The 18,307-nt window shown below is 42.4% G+C and overlaps 2 protein-coding genes across 7 annotated transcripts; both read right to left on the minus strand.

Moving 5' to 3' along the window:
- Nucleotides 1–177: 177 nt before the first annotated feature.
- On the minus strand, nucleotides 178–5,481 carry cunh19orf47 (chromosome unknown C19orf47 homolog). Of its 2 annotated transcripts, none has more exons than XM_076036158.1 (8): nucleotides 5,370–5,481; nucleotides 4,146–4,233; nucleotides 3,889–4,003; nucleotides 3,668–3,749; nucleotides 3,445–3,570; nucleotides 3,153–3,302; nucleotides 2,334–2,407; nucleotides 178–2,211 (listed from the first exon to the last, which is right to left on the minus strand). In XM_076036158.1, the coding sequence occupies exons 1-8, from the start codon at nucleotides 5,386–5,388 to the stop codon at nucleotides 1,645–1,647; spliced, it is 1,221 nt and encodes a 406-aa protein (XP_075892273.1). In that variant the 5' UTR covers nucleotides 5,389–5,481; the 3' UTR covers nucleotides 178–1,644. The 2 variants fall into 2 exon arrangements, with proteins under 2 accessions (XP_075892273.1, XP_075892274.1); XM_076036159.1 differs by lacking the exon at nucleotides 5,370–5,481 and adding an exon at nucleotides 5,225–5,338.
- A 1,646-nt stretch (nucleotides 5,482–7,127) lies between these two features.
- Nucleotides 7,128–14,760, minus strand: fosb (FBJ murine osteosarcoma viral oncogene homolog B). Of its 5 annotated transcripts, none has more exons than XM_076036165.1 (6): nucleotides 14,497–14,756; nucleotides 13,885–14,072; nucleotides 12,072–12,455; nucleotides 11,540–11,647; nucleotides 10,205–10,543; nucleotides 7,128–9,062 (listed from the first exon to the last, which is right to left on the minus strand). In XM_076036165.1, exons 1-6 carry the CDS (start codon nucleotides 14,558–14,560, stop codon nucleotides 9,009–9,011), a joined length of 1,137 nt encoding a protein of 378 aa, XP_075892280.1. In that variant the 5' UTR covers nucleotides 14,561–14,756; the 3' UTR covers nucleotides 7,128–9,008. The 5 variants fall into 5 exon arrangements, with proteins under 5 accessions (XP_075892280.1, XP_075892278.1, XP_075892277.1 ...); XM_076036163.1 differs by having other exon boundaries at nucleotides 7,128–10,035; XM_076036162.1 differs by having other exon boundaries at nucleotides 7,128–10,543; nucleotides 12,102–12,455; nucleotides 14,497–14,759.
- Nucleotides 14,761–18,307: the final 3,547 nt, after the last annotated feature.

An 18,307-nucleotide genomic window follows, 5' to 3' on the forward strand; every position in this document is an offset into this window, starting at 1 on the left:
GAGGACACAGTGTTGATTACACTAATTGCTGATGTGAGGTTTACTGCTCTTCCCTAGTCGTGTTGACCTCTGTGAGGTTGCCTTCCAACCAGACCCAAACAAACTAAAACGTCCCTTGTGTCTCCGACTTGTCATGGTTGCAAAGTGGCTTGTTGTGTTTAAAAAAAAACAACAACAAAAAGTCTTTATGCTCCAACAAGCTCATTGACAGAGCTGTTTTACAGGTTTATTGACACACATTGTCAGTCAGCACAGTCAACATTGACGTTTAGTGAGCATCAATATTGACTTTGCTGTTGTGTTGACACTTGAGAAGGTTAAAAAAAACCAAAAAAAAAAAATACAGTGTCTTCCATTGGAGAAAACCTTCACACACACAAGAGACCCCCCTTCTTATACATTTCAGACCCAGATTTTTTTTTTCCTTAAATGTTAAAAATCCTTCTATTTTGTATCTTATTTCAAACAATACAAATTCCATGGTAGTTAACATAACATTTAAAATATATACAGTGTAGCAAATTTGTGGTGTCTGAACAAGTAATAACCTACCGTGTGAAGAGGAACCACAGCGATGGCTCCTATGACATCAGAGGTCGTCTGTACTCAAAACGTGACGTTAGAATGTCCACATAGAAAAATATGTGCAAGGTTGTATCCTGCGTCATTTGAAATCAAGCCCATCAAACTTATACATTGCATTTCAATATAAAACATGTTCTACTGAGTCAGTCTTCAAGTAGGAGGTTGTACAAAATGGTACAAAAGTCGACATGGGTGTCAAGAGATCAGAGGCGTTAACTTGCACTACACAAAGAGCAGGAGAGGAGGAGGAGGTGGCGTGATTCAAGTGTCCACAGAGGTCGTGCTGTGTTGGTTTAACCTTACTTCTATCACAATGTTCTTAACATAATTTCTACATTTTAAATGTGACACTGGAGGTAAGTTTGAGTTGATATAGGTCATAAGGAAACATCTAGTAACATTTTGTTCCCAGTCTCATGTTTAACCACTAACTGAGGTAAAAAAAAAAAAAATCATCTAGAGTTCTTATACCTTGACTTATTCTAAAAAGAACCATTCATGTTCAGGCAAACACTATTAAAGCATTCCTTGAAAAAGGGGGATTAGGCATTAGCAGCAATTTTTGGGAAGTTTGAGGGTAAAAATGGCAACGTCATGGCAGCCTGGCTAACAACATGCTCATGCTTGAAGCTTAAAGAAATATTTAATACAATTTTGTTTTGCTTTTTTGTTTCAATAAATGACAAAATTAAAAAGATATGACCCATCAACAGCCAGAGGATCTGAATCGTTTCGCTTCCCACAAAACACACTCACTTCTCCTGCACTCAGGGTTGCAAGGGGGTGCTGGAGCCTATACGTAGCCTTAAATTATTTAGGTCCAATTCTTTAAGAGGACATAGAACATAAATCATTTTTTAATGGCAAAAAGAAATAACAGTAAAAAAAAAAAAAAGATTACTGCTAATATTCTAAACCAAAATGTGGCATTAAAAAAAAGAAGCCTAAGTTCATTTTTTCACTGCGGTCAGAGACAAAAGTAAAAAAAAAGTCTTGATACAAACTTATTTTGTGCAGAGAGAACATCTGAGTTATTTTCTAGAGGATTTACAGCACACGTTAGGTTCTTTTGCTACCCAGTCTCTTAAAAACACTGATGGCCCTCATGTCCATCTGCGCGCCCACTGAATCTCCGCCCGCTGTGGCCCCGGTGCTGCTGCTGACATTGGGACTGGCTACGCTGAGTCTCTCCTGAGCTCTGGGCCGGGTGCTGGTGGTCACCTTGTTGTCCTGCGTGTCGGCCGCTGAGGGCGCCATGGCCTTGCCCTGGTGCGAGGCAGGCAGCTTGCCCAGCCTGCGCAGGATGCTGCGCTTGGCAGGGGGGAGGCCGTTAGCGGAGGTGAGGGGGGAGGAGGAGGTGGGAGAGTCAGAGGGAGGCATTTTGAATTTGCCGCCGAGGCGCCGCAGAGTCGTCGGAGCCGGAGCTTTTGTGGCCAACCTCAGCGCCATTGCCTTCTTCTGGGAGGGGGGCGGCTTCTTGAGGACGCCGGCGTACTGGAGGATGGACCCTTCGTCGTCGCTGTCGTCCAAGTCCACGTTCACGTTCACGTTTCCTGCTGCTTTCCCTGCCGCCGTCCTCATCCCCACGTCCACCCCTCTGTCCAGACGACTGAAGACACCGGTGGGCTGACAAACAACAGCATTATGAGTACAGGACTTCAGTACTGCTTCACCTAATGTAGTTACATTTAAAAAAAGAAGAAAAAGAAAAAGAAAAAAAGAGCGACCTTAATGGTGAAAGTTCTCACCTTGGTGGTGCCTGTGGTTGTGTCCGCCTTTGATTCTGCGCCAAGTCTCTCAAAGACAGATGTTCGTTTCATGCCTTTAAAAAAAATACAGGGCAATTAGAGAGCTGGACAGCGACGTCATAGAAATACCTTCGCTGCTAATTTGTTTCAAAAATCACTAGGAAAGTATGACCAACAAAAAAAGATACTGAGAGTAGATATTTATAGTTAAATATCTACAAACAAACCAAGACATGGACCATATACCCCGACTGCTCACCCTCACACAAGCAGGTGCTCAACAACCTGTGATTGAACTGAACCACCACCGCAGAATAGCAAATAGTGACAAAGTGAGAGGATGACCGTGTTGATATCTCTGTGTGTGCTCCCTCCAGTAAATCAGTCTTGGAGGTCCTATTTTAGCAAGCTATGTGATCATTAGCACCAAGGAGTGTCCATTTGCCGCCATTTGTTGTTATGGGCGACCCATGAAGGACCTAGATGGTTTCATTTAAGTCGAACAAACCCGACATTGTAAATTTAGCTCATTAATTATAACATGCAGGTGCATGTGAATTATGCAAACGCGTAATTCACAGCATAGGAAGAAAAAAAGATGATAGCAAAAGAATTTAGGGGTTAAAAAAGGATGGACTCGAGTTATTAGTGGATGCAGTGAAAAGTCATCAGATTTAAACCAAGAACGAGGTAAGACTGTTTAACAGCCATTTTGAGGATCAAAGAGGTTCGTGAAAAGTTTCACTGGGATTTTTTTAGAGCTGTTAGTGGCGGCGTTACTGGCGCAGGTGGTTGGCGGGGCTACTGGGTCAGTCCTACCTTTCTTGGACTGCTGAGCCAGGATGCGGCGTGTACGAGGCGTTGTGCCTTTGGGCATGTTGATGATGTACTTGCCTTCCATCTCAGCCGTCACGCGTCGCCGCTTCACTGCTGACAAGCCCGTCCCCTCATCAGCTGGCAGACTTATTGCTGACGCACAGGATGGTGAGCACATGAGGATTAGACAAGGGGTGCGGGGGGGATTGAGGAAAAAAGAAACACAAGGCTCACTGATGTAAAGGAACGGGTGAAAGGAAGGGTCGGTGCCGTTTAACAGTTCAATGCTACCTACCAGCTTTGGTGCTTTTGTGTTGTTGCGTGTTTGACACCGTGACAGACAGGCGGTTGTCAGGTCGGCGGACAGGAGTGGCCGGTGGGGAGTCATTGCTCAAAGCATTGGCAATCATGCGAGTGGCAGCTGAGCAGGAAAAGCATGGATGTGTTAACAGATTTTCTACTGAATATCCTGTTTGGTTTTTTAGTGGAGAGGAATGAAATTAATTGTAGATACTTACGAGTGTTGGCAGTTCTTCTAAGCTCAGCTTTAACGCTAGTCTGTCCTGAGGTGATGGCTTCTGTAGCCATTTTACACATGTCCTGGATAAGGTAGACAATATTAGTAGACTTAATCTTGTCTAAAGCCTTGACAAATAAAATTTTGTCCACGCTTTTGCCAGTGAAAATGCAGAATTCATTCAGGTATTTATTTCTCCAGACCACGAGCGCACAATCTCACCTGCCTGTGGACCATCTTGGCATGCTTGAGAATGGCGATGATGTCGCCAATGACAGTAATGCCGAGGTCCATCATGATGTCTTTACTGAGGTCCATTAGCATGTTCTTGTTAATTCTGCAAAGTTCACAATGACAGAAAAACAAATGAACAACAATAAAGGGATTCAACAGGTCAGTCATCAGTAAAGATCCCTCGACTGGTCGTGATTAAACAACCGCGTTTCAAAATGTGCAAGAACGATGAACCATTGATTTACCTGTTGTCGACAAAAGAGACGGCATAAGTGACTGCCAGGCCAGCTGGGATCCCGGCATCTTTGAAAAACTGAATCCACTCTGAGGTGGCTGCAGGGGAACAAGTCACCAGTCACACAACAGAAAGAAATGCTTTACTACTGACACATCTACAAAATGTTAATAATGAAGATGATAACAGTTTGTTGTGAGAGTTTATATTGCGCAAATTTGTTTGTAAGGTTTTTTCTCTATTCTTTTTTGGTCAGTTGATTGCACTTGATTTCAGTATTGTACATTGTAAACAAAAATAAACTATTCATTCATAATGAAATTAGTATGCAAATAACATTCCATTTGCAGGTACAAATCAGGGTTTGGTTTGTATTTACACAAATGAGATAAAAAGGGATACATTCCTGAAGATCTTACAATTGTTTAATAGATTTTTTTTTTTTTTTTTTTTTACAAATGCTGAACACTTAATGAAAAAGACATGCGTGGACTGACTCAAGTAGTCGAGCACTGAAGGGCCAAGTGGGGGAGACGCAAACGCGAACAGACGGCAGCATGCCGAGATCTAACACACGGTGACCACGGCCAGCTGGAGGTTATTTATAACAATTATGAAGCGTTGTGTGGCTGGAGTAACAGATACAGGGTGAAGGGTGCACAACAGCTGCTGCCACAACAAATGATCCTACCATGCTGCTGTGACTAACGAAGCAGCGACCGCTACACAAACTCGACTCGGTGGAAACGAAAACTATGGAAGGCCGCCGAAGTGCAACTAAAGACGGCAGCCATCCACATGGTTGTTTGTTTGTTTGTTTGTTCGTCTATTGACCGAAAACTCTGATTTGGATGCGATTTAATGATACATCTGAAGGCGGTAAACTAGCTACAGCGCAGCAATGGGATATCACGTAAATAAACATAGATACGCATATAATGTGATCCGTATGCACTTCTGATAAGACGTAAGAAAGCTAATCCATTTATTTATGGAAGCCACGTGAGCTTGCTAACAGAAGCATTAATTGGCAAAGCGGCATTGTCCTAGCGGTTAGCCACGTTCAAGGCCCGACCAGGGCTCCCTTACACTACAAAAGCGGAAGCAGTTGAAAACCTCTGGGCTCTATATTGAGCCGGTTAGAGAGACAGTGCCCACATTTTGTATTTCAAACACAAACTCTCAGAATTTCCATTTAAATCTTCAATGGCCAACCGGGCCTGTGGGCTCTTACCTGTTGTCACCGACGCCATGTTTACAATAAATATGCCGTGACGTTGGCTACCACCGGAAAAGCTTTTCCGGCTCCCGTGACGTAATTTCCTTTAGACGTCTTTTTATGGTCGTGATACCGCCACAGAAAGTTCCACGTCAGAACCATTTATGAACACTAGGTGGGCTCAAAGACTGACGAGACAAGCATTACTGCGACGCAATCTCGGGCCCATGCAACGTCGATCAATCTGACATTTAAAATAACAATGATAATAATAATTAAATTAAAAAATAATAATAAAATAAAAATAAATAAATAAAGAGAGAAACATTTTTTTAATGCATTGTTTATTTTTTCACAAAATGGAAACAAGTGGCATTTGGTCAAACAATCATTGGAGGGAACATTCAACATTTGCAGCCTGACAGAAAATGTAAAAATGTAAACTATTAAATGATATGGCAAAAGATCTGATGCTGTGTAGAGAAGGAAATGATCCAAACTTCAAAAGAGAAAAGTGCCAGACATTCCAGTCTCCTTGAAGAGCAATACAAATGGGGGAAAACATATTTATTAAAGCAAGTCAACTTACTTTATACTGAAGTTAAAAAAGCAAGGTATATTAATGGCCCTATAATCAGAGCACCTTCTTCAGTTATTTAATTGTCTGAGCAGCTCACGTACCATTGATCAGAGACAAAGACAAACCCAAAAGAGTTTCCTTGGGTCTTTTATCTCTGTAACCTGGAAAGTGTAATTTAAATAGTGACTTTTGCTAACAAATGGAATTATAGGGACATTTCAGTAACTGCTCTAAATAAAAACAGTCAACGACAAATGAACAGTGTGCTTTGGAGAAAAAAAGCGGTCAGATCCCTTCAGTGACCATCATCTCAGAAACATAAATGTGGCAATTGGTATTAAAGGTCAATTTCAGAGTCATAGCGAGAAATAATTAAAGCAATACATCATCACACCTGACACAAAGTAGCTGTCAATTTGAGCACTGCATGATTTGCTACATTATGTCTCTCCAAGAGCATAATCAGTATTGCAATTCCTACCTGGGAAATAATGAAAACAGTGTATGGATAAAAACAGAGACACATGGAAGAGCATCACTTGGCACAACATAAAAATAAGTGAGCTCAAAGACATTTACAGTACTGAGTGTAGACATTTTTTGCTCCATGCTCCATTTTCTGGTCCCTTATCCCTTTTAATTGCCACCTATAAGCAAATCAGACAACTTCAATCAAAGCCAAGGTAAATAAATCAGATGAAAGATGTATATTTTTGAAGGGCATGAGTGCAAATACAGTACAAGGACTGGACAAGGATTCTAGTCCTCACACATAAAAAAAAACAAAAAAAAACTAGTTTGTTCAACCAGGACATACTCAAAAGATGATAACTGGATACTCAGAGCTTCAGGTGCTGGACATTCATTACTATTGGCTTCCATTTTGGAAAAAACAAAACATTCTGAATCGACAAGAAACATGTCTGGAGCTCCAGCAACAGCAATGCGTAACCATACATCGTAAACTGCCTTGTCATTATAGTATAAGTAGCACCACAAAAACATATGTACATGAGAACTATTGAATATGTTTTATGCGTATTCTGACACCAGAACATATTCTCATCACATTTGCATTTGCAGATTAATCAAAAGGCATCTCCAAAATCTGTACAAAATGAGGTCTGTCCATTTCTGAACACCAAGAGCCACATTTGAGTGAACTGCTCAACAGTTATTAATCAAGCCACTGCTTTGAGTAAACACGTTTATTTATTTAAAAATAATTTCCATCCTGCAAATACAATCACATGTGTTTTAAAGACTAATTTGGCAACATATTTGCTGATGAATGGAGTGTGTGGAAAAGGATGCTGTTCATACCAGCTAAAACGATGGGTTTTCCTTCAAATACCTTTGAATTGTGAATGTAAATGTGTGATATGTTTGGCTTTGGAAATACTTCAAAACCGTTATCTCCATGTGGATTCCAGTCTGAACACTTTTAATATGTGCTGACATATGATCACACAATATATACTTTTTTTTCCTCATTGTGCATCTTTTGAAGATCAAGTGGCATTAAGGTGTCAGTAGCATAGGGACAGACCTCATACAGAAAAAACAACAAAACAACGGCATTACAACAGCCTTTCAACATCATTTTCATAAACATACATTTAAAGTAACTAGAATAGTGCTTAATATAGTTTATAAAAACATAAATACTTATAGAGGCAGTGAGGGATAGTTTAGGGATAGGGCTTTAAATTTGAAATATTTCTGTATTCTTTTAGAAAAATATTATATTTAAAACTAAATCTTAGTAACATTTTTATCTTGTTCTTCATTGACAAAAATATCCCATTTGAATCTGTAGACATTCATACTTCAAATCATGGTACATACACTTATATATACATGTTATCTGTATATATCTAGATGCATATAGATTTTTTTTTTTAGTGCACAACACGCCTCTGAAGTTGCCAAATGAGAATACAGTAAAATAAAGAAACAGTTGTTACATTGCAACAATACATTACTTACAATAACAGCTGCAAGGAAATTTTGAGATGAAAAAGGATCAACAAAAAATAAAAACAGAAAACGGCAACGTTACAAATGAAAGCAGAGGTCATAACGAGCAAAACATACAAACAACACGCACACAAAAACAAGTCTCAACCGAAAGAACGGAGAAAAAAACTAAATTGTACAAATTCACAGGCAATGAAAGGACGCTCACTCCACAACATCACTCCACATGTATCCCCTGAAATGGTTCCAGGTCTTGCTTTTGTGCTCTATCGCCATGTCAACCTCAATAAAGAAAGAAATAAACGGGCCAGGTGCCTCAGAGTGGACGCACTCGCATCTAACGCACCCCTGCCACATCTCGCCGATGAGCGCAGGGGAGGCACAGAGACTACTGAAGCCCAGTGTTTAGAGGTTGTCTGAATCCCTACTGAATAAAGAAACAATCTCTCCTCTAAATAAAGGCATCAGCTTACATCTGATTGATTCCGAGCAAGACATGATGCTGGTGCCACATAACGTCACTGTTTTCAGTCTGGAGACTTCAAAGCCATGGTGCAAATGAGCACATGTAGGTCCGGAATGATGAGGCTCTATGGTATCAGGGTGTTTTCACTGAGGTCACCCTTCCACACCCGCAACCTGCAAGTGCAGTTTTTTTTTTTTTTTAATTCTTTAATTTCCTGTTTTTGCTTTGTTTTTAAGCATGTAGCTCATTTGTTTTTTTTTCAGCATTTACTTTGAAAAACAAACAAACAAACATGGTTAGGATGGATGGTAATCCTCTTCATGATTTCTCCACACTTTGGCTCTCTTTCTGTCTCCCTTGCTGCTGAACCTCACTCCATCCTCACTACAACCAACCTCACGGCACAGAATATGTCCCAATGTAAACTGAGTTGGGGGAAAAAATGGCTCAGCAGAAGACGTCACGATCCGTCCCGTGTGCTCGCAAGTGTTTAGCTGCTGCTCACTTGAATAATCCTTTATGAGCAGAGCGCTCTGAGAGAAAAAAAGGTTCTTCTGTGTGTGTGTGCGTTGCATCCATGTCCTTTTGTGAGAGAAGGGTTAGGGGGGCCCTTTTGTTGGTCCGTCATTTACTCAAGGTCCCAAGGGCTGGTGGGGGTCTTCGGGCTCTCGGGGGATGAAGACTTCAGGAGAGAGAGGGAGAAACAGAAGAAGAAAAAACAGAGATGGGCAGAGATGGGTCGAATGGTAGGTAGGCAGGCGGCAGGAGAATCTTTGTTTTTTTTTCGCTTTCTTAACCAAAAACAAAAGCAGGAGAATTAGCGAAGTCTGCGATACTTAGAATCCAAGAAGTCCAAGCAACAGATGAAGAAGCAGAGAGGAGGGAGGTCGAGCGGATGGAGGGTTAGAGGCAAGTGAGATTTAAAAAAAAAAAAAAAAATCAGCTGTCTCCAACAAGAGAAGTGTCCTTCGTCCCTATTTCACATTTGCACAAATACATTCAGTGAAAGGAGGAAAGGAGGATAGGATGGGACAGGATGAAAGCAAGAGCGCTGGAGAAGGGGCAACCGGCAGAGGGAACGAGTTGGGGGCACGAGTGCTCGTCGGAGGGAACGTGTGAGCTTTTTGGCATCTCACTCCATGCGCTGTACATGTGGAGGACCGAGAACGCTTTCGGCGAATCAATATGATCATTTGGTGCACTTTTGGAGGCATCTCGGGCGTTATTCCATGACTCAGCTTCTATTAACTCACTGTTGTTGGTTGTCCAAGGTGTAGCGAAAAAAAAATGCGGAACAAGGCCTTATTTACCGCTTTCGCTCGTCGTTAAATTTTTGATCTGACGCTGACTCATGTGCAATTATATTTATGGCTCTCAACTGGAGTGCGTGTCAAGACTTTGAAAACTTGTCGAGCCAATCAGGAACAATTGATTGGTCGTTTTTTTTTTTTTTCTTCTCGGCGAGACTGAAAAGTGCGAAGCATGTACTTGCCTCGGCCTCTAATTCCAGCAAGCGCTATATATGTCTGTGTTGATATGTGTGCACGCGTGTCTGCCGGTCAGTCAGAGTGCCAGTAGCGACGGTGAATTCAGGGAATCAGACGACTGCTCGCTACTGCTGTTCCGCTGGTTGGCACTGACCCCGCAGGCTCCCTCTGGGCAGGTGAACACAAATGAAGATGTGTATGAGGCGTTGTAGCTGCTAATGGTTGCACCGTCATTGTTACCACCACCAACACCACCACCACCAATGTCGCTGGCCATGAGGCACGGCCCGCCCGTTGCCGGCTCACCCGAGCCATAGAAAGAACTGGAAAACTCTACCTCCTGCACTATCCCTGGCTGAGGCTGCGGCTGGACTTGCTGCTGAACCGGAGGCTGGGGCTGTGCGGAAGCCGGGTGGGCAGAGTAGGCGGGAGGCAGAAAGTAAGTGTCCTCCTTCACAGGCAAGCCCACATTGGACACGGCTTGTAAGGACTGGGGAGGGAGCTGGGGCTGCAGCGGGAGGAGCTGCGCAGAGCTCTGGTGAGCCTGCTCCTGGTACGAGATCTTACAGTTCGGCTGGTGGGCCACCAGGACAAACTCCAAGCGCTCCTTCTCTTTCTGCAGCTCGGAGATCTCTGCTTCCAGCTCCGCCTTCTCCTCCTCCAGTATGTCTGTCTCCTGCGCACATAGAGAGAGAGGAGAAACAATGAGGTTAAAGGTCAAGTGTGTAAAATTTGGCCTGATTTGTGATTTTCATATCGGTAAAAGCTTCATATACGACCCATAAATGCATTAATAAAAGTGTATTCACACAGTGCAACAAAAGTCATTTGGATTTTCTAAACATTAGAATATGCATAGATCAAAGGTCTTGCTCTCAGTTAATTGCCATCTTGTGCAGCAATATTTTTAAGGCAGTGCACAATCCAACCTGCCTGACTACGCTTTTCGTATTTAAACTGAACACTCATGTCCTCAAATAAGCCAACAAAGAAGAAGATGGACAAGATATCCAGGTTTGTGTTCAAAGGCCACCATAGTTCACTGGCAAGCTCAGGAGAAGGTTGGTGAGTGAATGAGTGCTGCAATCTAAAAAGTAACCATTTGATGTCGCTGTTTCTTCTCAAAAATCTCCAAATATTACACATTTAACCTTTAAAGGAGGGGAAGTCGAGGGAAAGGGAAGCGGAACTATGAGCAAAATCAAGCGTCTATATCAGCGGTTGCATGCAACATCTTAAAGGTTTGCCTCCATCTCAGCAGATATACCTTTAGCAGCCTCTACCAAATGGTTGAGAGTTCACTTAACCAATATTTGATATTTTTAAAACTAGGTCTGTTGAGATGAGGAATGCAAGTACCAGTGCTAGTTGTAGTGGGTTAGTACTGAACCAAGGGTTAGAGAAATGCAAACAAATATGTTTTTCCTTTGCTTGTTTGCTTGATTAAGGTTCAGGGATATGCAACGTGGATTCTATTTAAGCCTATTAATTGCGCCATGAATACCTTAGGCACAACAGTCTGTCACGAGGCATGTCTTTAACATAGCCAAACACTTCATTACTATGGTTCTTTCTCTAAAGCACACACTCATTATAGGCTGGGAGAATGTGATGTTAACCATGTAATTATGACTATTACTCATTCTTGCGACTACAACAGGGCCAAGCTCACCGACTGCAGTCTGTCTGTGAGCTCTCGTCGGCGGTTCCTGCACTTGGCGGCGGCCATCTTATTCCTCTCGCGCCGAACACGTCTCTTCTCCTCCTCCTCAGGTGTCAGCTGTGATAGAAAGAAAAGAAAATGAGCGATGTTACGAACATTGTCTTGCCTTTATTTTTGAAAAAGGTAGCGTTCATGCAAAAGTGCTGAGCATGCTGGATATGCAGTCTCCATAGAAGCTGTCACAACAGGTAACAATTCACGATTTCAAGAAAAATATACATTTTAGATCACTTTGTATTTAATCTGAATTGTCGTGAAAGCTCTCCATTATCAGCTCTTGTAATTTATCTGGCAAAATATTGCCTCCCATTGTCCTGTTTGGTAGATTGGGCTGATTTGAAAACTATGATAATTTGTAAATTGCACTTTTTATTTTTTTTGTCTTTGTCCCTGACAAGTTTGTCCTTGGAAATTAAATACTTGCACTGCATATTCAACATACAAGGATGAACAAACAAACCGTTCAAGCACACACACTTACTAACACACCAACATCTCCATCCTCACTCACAGACTCCTCTCGTGTTCGACGACTACGGGTCCTAGATTGACGTATGGGGCCTGGTGCTGGACCAGGAGTGTCTGAACTAGGAGGTGTGAATCCAGACAAGGAAGAATAACTGGGGCCTGGCATGTCATATGGGTCAACCAGTGACACCGGTTGGGTCATAGTTGCGGTGCCAGTAGACCCACTCTGTCCAGAGGCCTGAGAGGAGATGAGTGTCGGCTGTACCATCCACTGCAGATCCTGACTGGTTGTTATGGCGGTGACAGTTGGCACAAATGAACCGGGCATCTCCCCTCCAGCAATGGCCCCTGGCCTGCTGTCCACAGTGCTCAAGCCAACTCCCGCTGACACACACTCCTTTGTAGGAGACGTGAACGAGCAGTATTTCAGTTAGAACATTGTGACACTTTTGACACAAACACAACAAACAGATAAAAAAAATAGAATAAGCAGAAACAAGATTTTATCGCTATGTGACCCATGTCATGTACTGTAGCATTCACTGCAACCGTAACTTACTTTTTTTGTTCTATTATAGTTTTTTTTTTCCGTATAGAAAAATGTATTGCAGATTTCAGATTGTTTTAATGTTAAGGAAAAAAATACGAAAAAGTCTTAATAAATTAGAATTTTCAAAAAAGTGAATTTAAAAATAGAAAATGGAAGTAGGATTTTTTTTAAATTTTGTGTTGGGGGCATTTTACCCCCAAGTATCATCCTAGCAGTAAACAAAAACCCTCGGTTACATAACATTACAACACTATTATGCAATATTGTTTGTATAACAGAAAACGTGTGAGAAAGATTTTACCTTGTTTTTATAAGTTAAGAGGGCAGTACTGTTCTTTTAAAAATTAGTAAAACATGGGAAAGTGCCATCACTCCAGGAGTGCACAACCGGATTTGGGGGATATTATATTGTTAAAAGTAAGTTAAACGTCACAACACTTAGTTGTGTAGTTAAAGTAAAAAGGTCGGTAAAGGCATTTCCACCTTGGTTTGATTTCTACCTCAAATGGGAGAGGATCTCCTCTCATTTGTAGGTCATTGTCGGTGCGGAACCAGAGCTCGGCAGAGGCGTCTCTAAAAGCAACCAATCAGGTCTCCCGCTTCCCGCTTCCCTCCTCCTCCTTCAAGACCCGGTCCCGCCCCCGGTGTTCCCCCTAGCAACGCGACGTAGATCTCCAAAATAGAATGGGGCTTTTTACGTGAGAGCGGAGCGGAGCGCGTGGAAGGACACAAGAGAGGCGGGGCGGGGCTGCGGCTTTGACGTAGGAGAGTTCCAGGGCTGTGTCATCCGCTCTGCGGCGTGCCGTGAACGCAGCACGTTGTCAAAGCAGAGCAGAGCCTAGCAGAGCGAGTGAGCGAGCGCTACCGGCGGAACGGCAAAGCAGGAGTTTGAGAGGTACATCGACTCGGAGTTGTCTCACTTCGTATGTGTTTGTTTACATCGCTGTGTGCCCACATAACTTATATAAATCGCAACGTGGGCGACACGCTATCACAAAAGCTAACTCCAGCTAACACGAAGCACTAAGCACTTAGATCGACACGACAGTTGAGGTTAAAACGATGGTATTGAATGGACATTATTTTTTAAAATAAAACAACTGACCGCACATTTAGCAGCTCCAGCTCTCGCAGTAATTAGTGTTCCGTTTATTTTTTACCACACGTCAAAAACATGCATAGATTCAGATTATTATTATTATTATTATTATTATTATTATTATTATTATTATTATTATTATTATTATTATTATTATTATTTAATAACGCGGCGTACCTGCGGAGCACTGGTGGTCGGCGGGCTCCCAAAGGAGTCCACGGAGGATAAGTACTGTGACTCTATTGATGGAGACGAGCTTCCACGGGATCCGCTATCTGGGTCACCGGGGAACCCTTGGTACATTTCCCCGGAGGGAGCGAAAGGGAACTGGGCACGTGCAGACACCGGGGGGAACTGGATGACACCTGGAGGAGAGAGAGAAAGGGCAGTGGGCCCGTAGAAGTAGAAGTTTACTCAAGGCTGCGAAAGGAAGGTTAGAAGTGCAAAAAAATATTATTTGACGAAAGTTGTTAAGAACAGCAGCAGCATGGCCTGGCTGTCAGGCTACGCTCCTTGCAGAGATCGGTTGATCGTCATAACATAACATAAAACTATTAAACTTTATGTTAAAGAAGTCGACTTTGCGTTTACTCTGCGTTCCATTTGTTTTCTTTAAAGACAAAGCAGAGTTTTGACAAAGGCTACATCTTCTATTCCGGTAAACAGCGGTGGACAGATGTTCGGGAGACTCTTGACTCAGCAATGAAAAGGCGATTTAAAATTGTAATTACAAAAAAAAAAAAAAAAAACACCTTTCAATTTCATTAATTGGAAGAAAAACTGACTTACAGTTGTTGATATTTTTGTTATTTCCTTGCGAGATGCTCTTAGTTTCTCTCCAAAAAAGTTGCATGAAGAATCGTAATCCAGTTCCCCGCGTTGAAGGGGGGAGTGTCCTGATTCAAAGTGATAGACGTCCTTCCGAAAGAGTTTGTAAATCCACCGGAGTCCTCTTCTGCTCTAACAACTAGCAGAAACGCGCGAGTATTGATCCATAAAGTCCGCTCATGGTGCACAGTAGCAGATCTTGTCTTATGAATGAACCAACCTCATCGGCTACAACCGAGGCATTTCTGGTCCCGCCTCGGAGTTCCGCTGACGTACATGCCCATATTTGTCCGTGTTGTGTTTGGTATCCTTGGTGACGTTGAGGGATTCCCTCTCCCACTGAAACGGACCAAAAGCTTGCCTCTCCGTCAGATAATAATAGCAAGATTTTTTATGACTATTATAGTCACGCGATATTTCTCACCGTCTGATCATTTTCCAACAAATAAAATAAATAAGGGAACGTCATTTGTTACACACGGAAATGTTTTTGTTTGTTTGTTTTCCGATAGGCTGTATACTTTATTTTTTCTTTTCTACGTGTTAAACACAGAGTTGCCTTGTGCCATTACTCGTTTTACGTATCTTATCATTAACAATGCATATAGGCATGTTAGTTTATTTAGTCAATTGTGGACGTCCACCAACTAACTAGACATGATGATACCAGACTAACCAGACACAATTGCAGACTGAGGTATAATTTAAAAACACACCCGAGTGTGGGTGAACGTAAGCAGCGGTCCCTGCTGCTGCAGCGACAAGGTCTGTCACTTCGGAACGGAATCCCGCCAGGCACGCACGGGAAAGCCCGCAGTCAAGGTTCTCAGGACACGCCCTCGGGCCTCCCCCGCGCTGGAGAGCATCAATCCGGGGAAGCCTCCTTTTCAAACCGGTTCCCAACGCTCCTCTAACCTGAAGCTATGTGTTGCTGACTGGGGATTAATTGTCAAGAAGCAGCCTGCGTAACTCTCTAGGCATGATAAACAAAACAAAACAAAACCACAATATTTCAGGGTGTCTGTGTCATAAATTCGCTGCGACAACCAGCTCTAATTGCGACCAGCAAAGTCAGTCAGCGGTAACGCACTGTGTCACGGACAGTGGGACGGTGGGCAGAGTGACGGAACTCGGCGCCTGTTATTAACAAACATCACCCAGACGAGCAGAAGATGATTCATGATTAAATCCAGCATGAGGACACCAGTGGGAATGTGGCAGGTGGGAGGAGGACCGGGGGGGCGGGGGGGGGGCGGCAAATAATCGATTACAGAAACTATTAAGGGAGAGCATTTTGTTTTTTTGCACTGTCTGTGATGTCAAACATGACAGTGGAGAGTGCATGCCACCGTGTAAAAGGATATATGTGTGTGAGAAATGGCGAGAGTAAGAAAAATGGATGGTTTTTAAGGGATAAAACGTTGACCTATTACTCAGCGGCAACAACGTCAGAGACGAGCATCCACGGAGGACGGCGTGTCCCATCCGGGCTGCCGTAGCTGGTGCTACGCCGTTCAGGCGGGATGACTAACTCCAGTCGATGTAAAACTGCTCGCAATAGCCAATTAGGTATATTGAGGTGAATGGTTGATTACACCCACAGGCACGACGGGTAGATAAACGTAACACCAGGGGGGGAGTGATAAATCAAAAAGACGACTGAGTGAATATCATTATTACGACGCTGTGATGAAAATACTACTTGTGTACGCTCAATGCCTCGCTTACGTAATCGTGAAAAATAAAACTGTAAATAATACATTGACATACAAATTATATTCTGAGTGGCAAACACGTGCTATCCACGGCTCTAATAATGCCTCCGTGTAGCGTTGCGTTGCCATGGATATGCCGCGAGTTGTGACGGACGTAAATTTGTCTTTTTTTTTTTGTTGTGCAGCCTAGCAACCGGTTTCCGGGGAAACCGGCTGTGATTGACAGACAACATGGCTTCCGGGTTGTGCGCGGGGAGGAAAAGCAGGAAAAACGGGGCCGCTGTGCCGTGCGGCGAATCTCATTTTCTTGTGTGTCATTTTCGGTGCAGCAGCCCGTCATTCTTTGTTGTTTCACGGTGTGTAACGTCAGGCGGCGACACGCAAGTTGACATTCGCGTTGACGTCGTTCGTGTTTGCCGAACGCGTTACCTGTTTGTTCGGTCCCGTGATCGTGTTCTCCGCAAGCTAAATTCAAACACGCATCATTATGTACGCATGTTTCTAGTCATTGTACTGTGAAGGTGTGAATGACAAGCCTGTGTCAGGAATAAGTGACGCCTCGGTTTAAATAGGTAACTTTTTTTCACAGCAAAATGTGAAGGAACAGTTGGTTGGTAGAGGAGTTTGTCTGTCAAAAACCCAACCAAAAACTCAAGCAGTTATTCAGTACAAACATTACATTTCTACTTGTGGAAGAAAAAAAATGTGCTCTCTCTCCCTATGTATATGTATGTGTATATATATATATATATATATATATATATATATATATATATATATATATATATATATATATATATATATATATATATATATATACATATATATATACGTATATATATATATATATATATATATATATATATATATATATATATATATATATATATATATATTGACTTTACAAAAAACACATCTCAAGATGGTTGTACCTTGTCCATTCCTTCTGTCATTTCCAACTGAATATGACCTATATCACAAATGAAATTGCTAAATTAGTATGCAATGTGTGACTGAGACTTAGGTCTAGACTCTAGACTAATCTGTTCCTTACGAGTTTGTTTACAACCCGAGTTGGTCTAGACTCCAGCCGAAGCAGGTAAAAATAGCCACACTGCTGTCTGATATGCTTTGTTTTGCTTTTCCCTGTCTCTTAGCATATTTTCGGGAAGTCACTAGCTCGCGCTGGGCTCATGAGGCCAACCCCTGTGTTTCCTTTTGGAAGGCGGGCCTTGTTTGCTTGGTCTCACTGCCCAAAATATTCGTAACCTAGCAACGGAGGCCTGTCCCACTTCACAGCGGTTTTGTTTACACCCCTTCTGGCTCCATATCCCAACAACATTGCATAACTCTCACTGGCTCTCCCCACCTCCCTGAGAGAAATATGATCGGCTTCCCGGCTCTCAGTCGTCTCCGCTACTCACTTACAGTTGCATTTTTTTATGTCATGTCAAGAAACATGACTCAAATAAGATTGCTTATTCCAAACAAGTTCACTTTGACTCTTGGCTCGGCCCTTGGCTGAAATCTCCAAGGCTCATTATTACACGATCTGTGGGTGGAGGCTTAGGTCTGTACTCGTAACCATTTAACAACACATCTATTCTCTTCCTAATCCAGTAATGCTTACTTGGCAAAGCAGAAAGCCTTCCAGCATGCCTATATAAACACTGCTCATGTGTTTTGCATTAACTAAAATGCTTGAGTAAAAAGTGGAGACCTGAACTTAATATTTCTTGCCAGACAAAAACTAAACTTTTGAACTTGGAGCATACCCTTTTTGAGGATTATAAGTCAAACACTGGCCTTAATGTAAACATGAGGTTGAAATCCCCCCTTTTCATTAAGAAGGAACCTCATTTTTCTTCAGCTGTGTCAAAGGTCTCCTTTTTGAGTGTGAAAAATTAGGATCTTTTTAAGGGCCAGAATACGTGTTTAAGATAAAGTTTTTGTCCTTTTTTGCTGTGTCACGAAGCTGTGGATGCGCACACATGCATATGTGTGTGCGCGTGTGTGTGTGTTGTGTGTTAATGTGAGCCAGAATAACAAACTGCCCA

This window comes from Nelusetta ayraudi, unplaced genomic scaffold (assembly GCF_046127955.1).
Source record: "Nelusetta ayraudi isolate G7.1 ecotype Tasmania unplaced genomic scaffold, CSIRO-AGI_Nayr_v1 ptg000048l, whole genome shotgun sequence".
Lineage (NCBI taxonomy): Eukaryota > Metazoa > Chordata > Actinopteri > Tetraodontiformes > Monacanthidae > Nelusetta > Nelusetta ayraudi.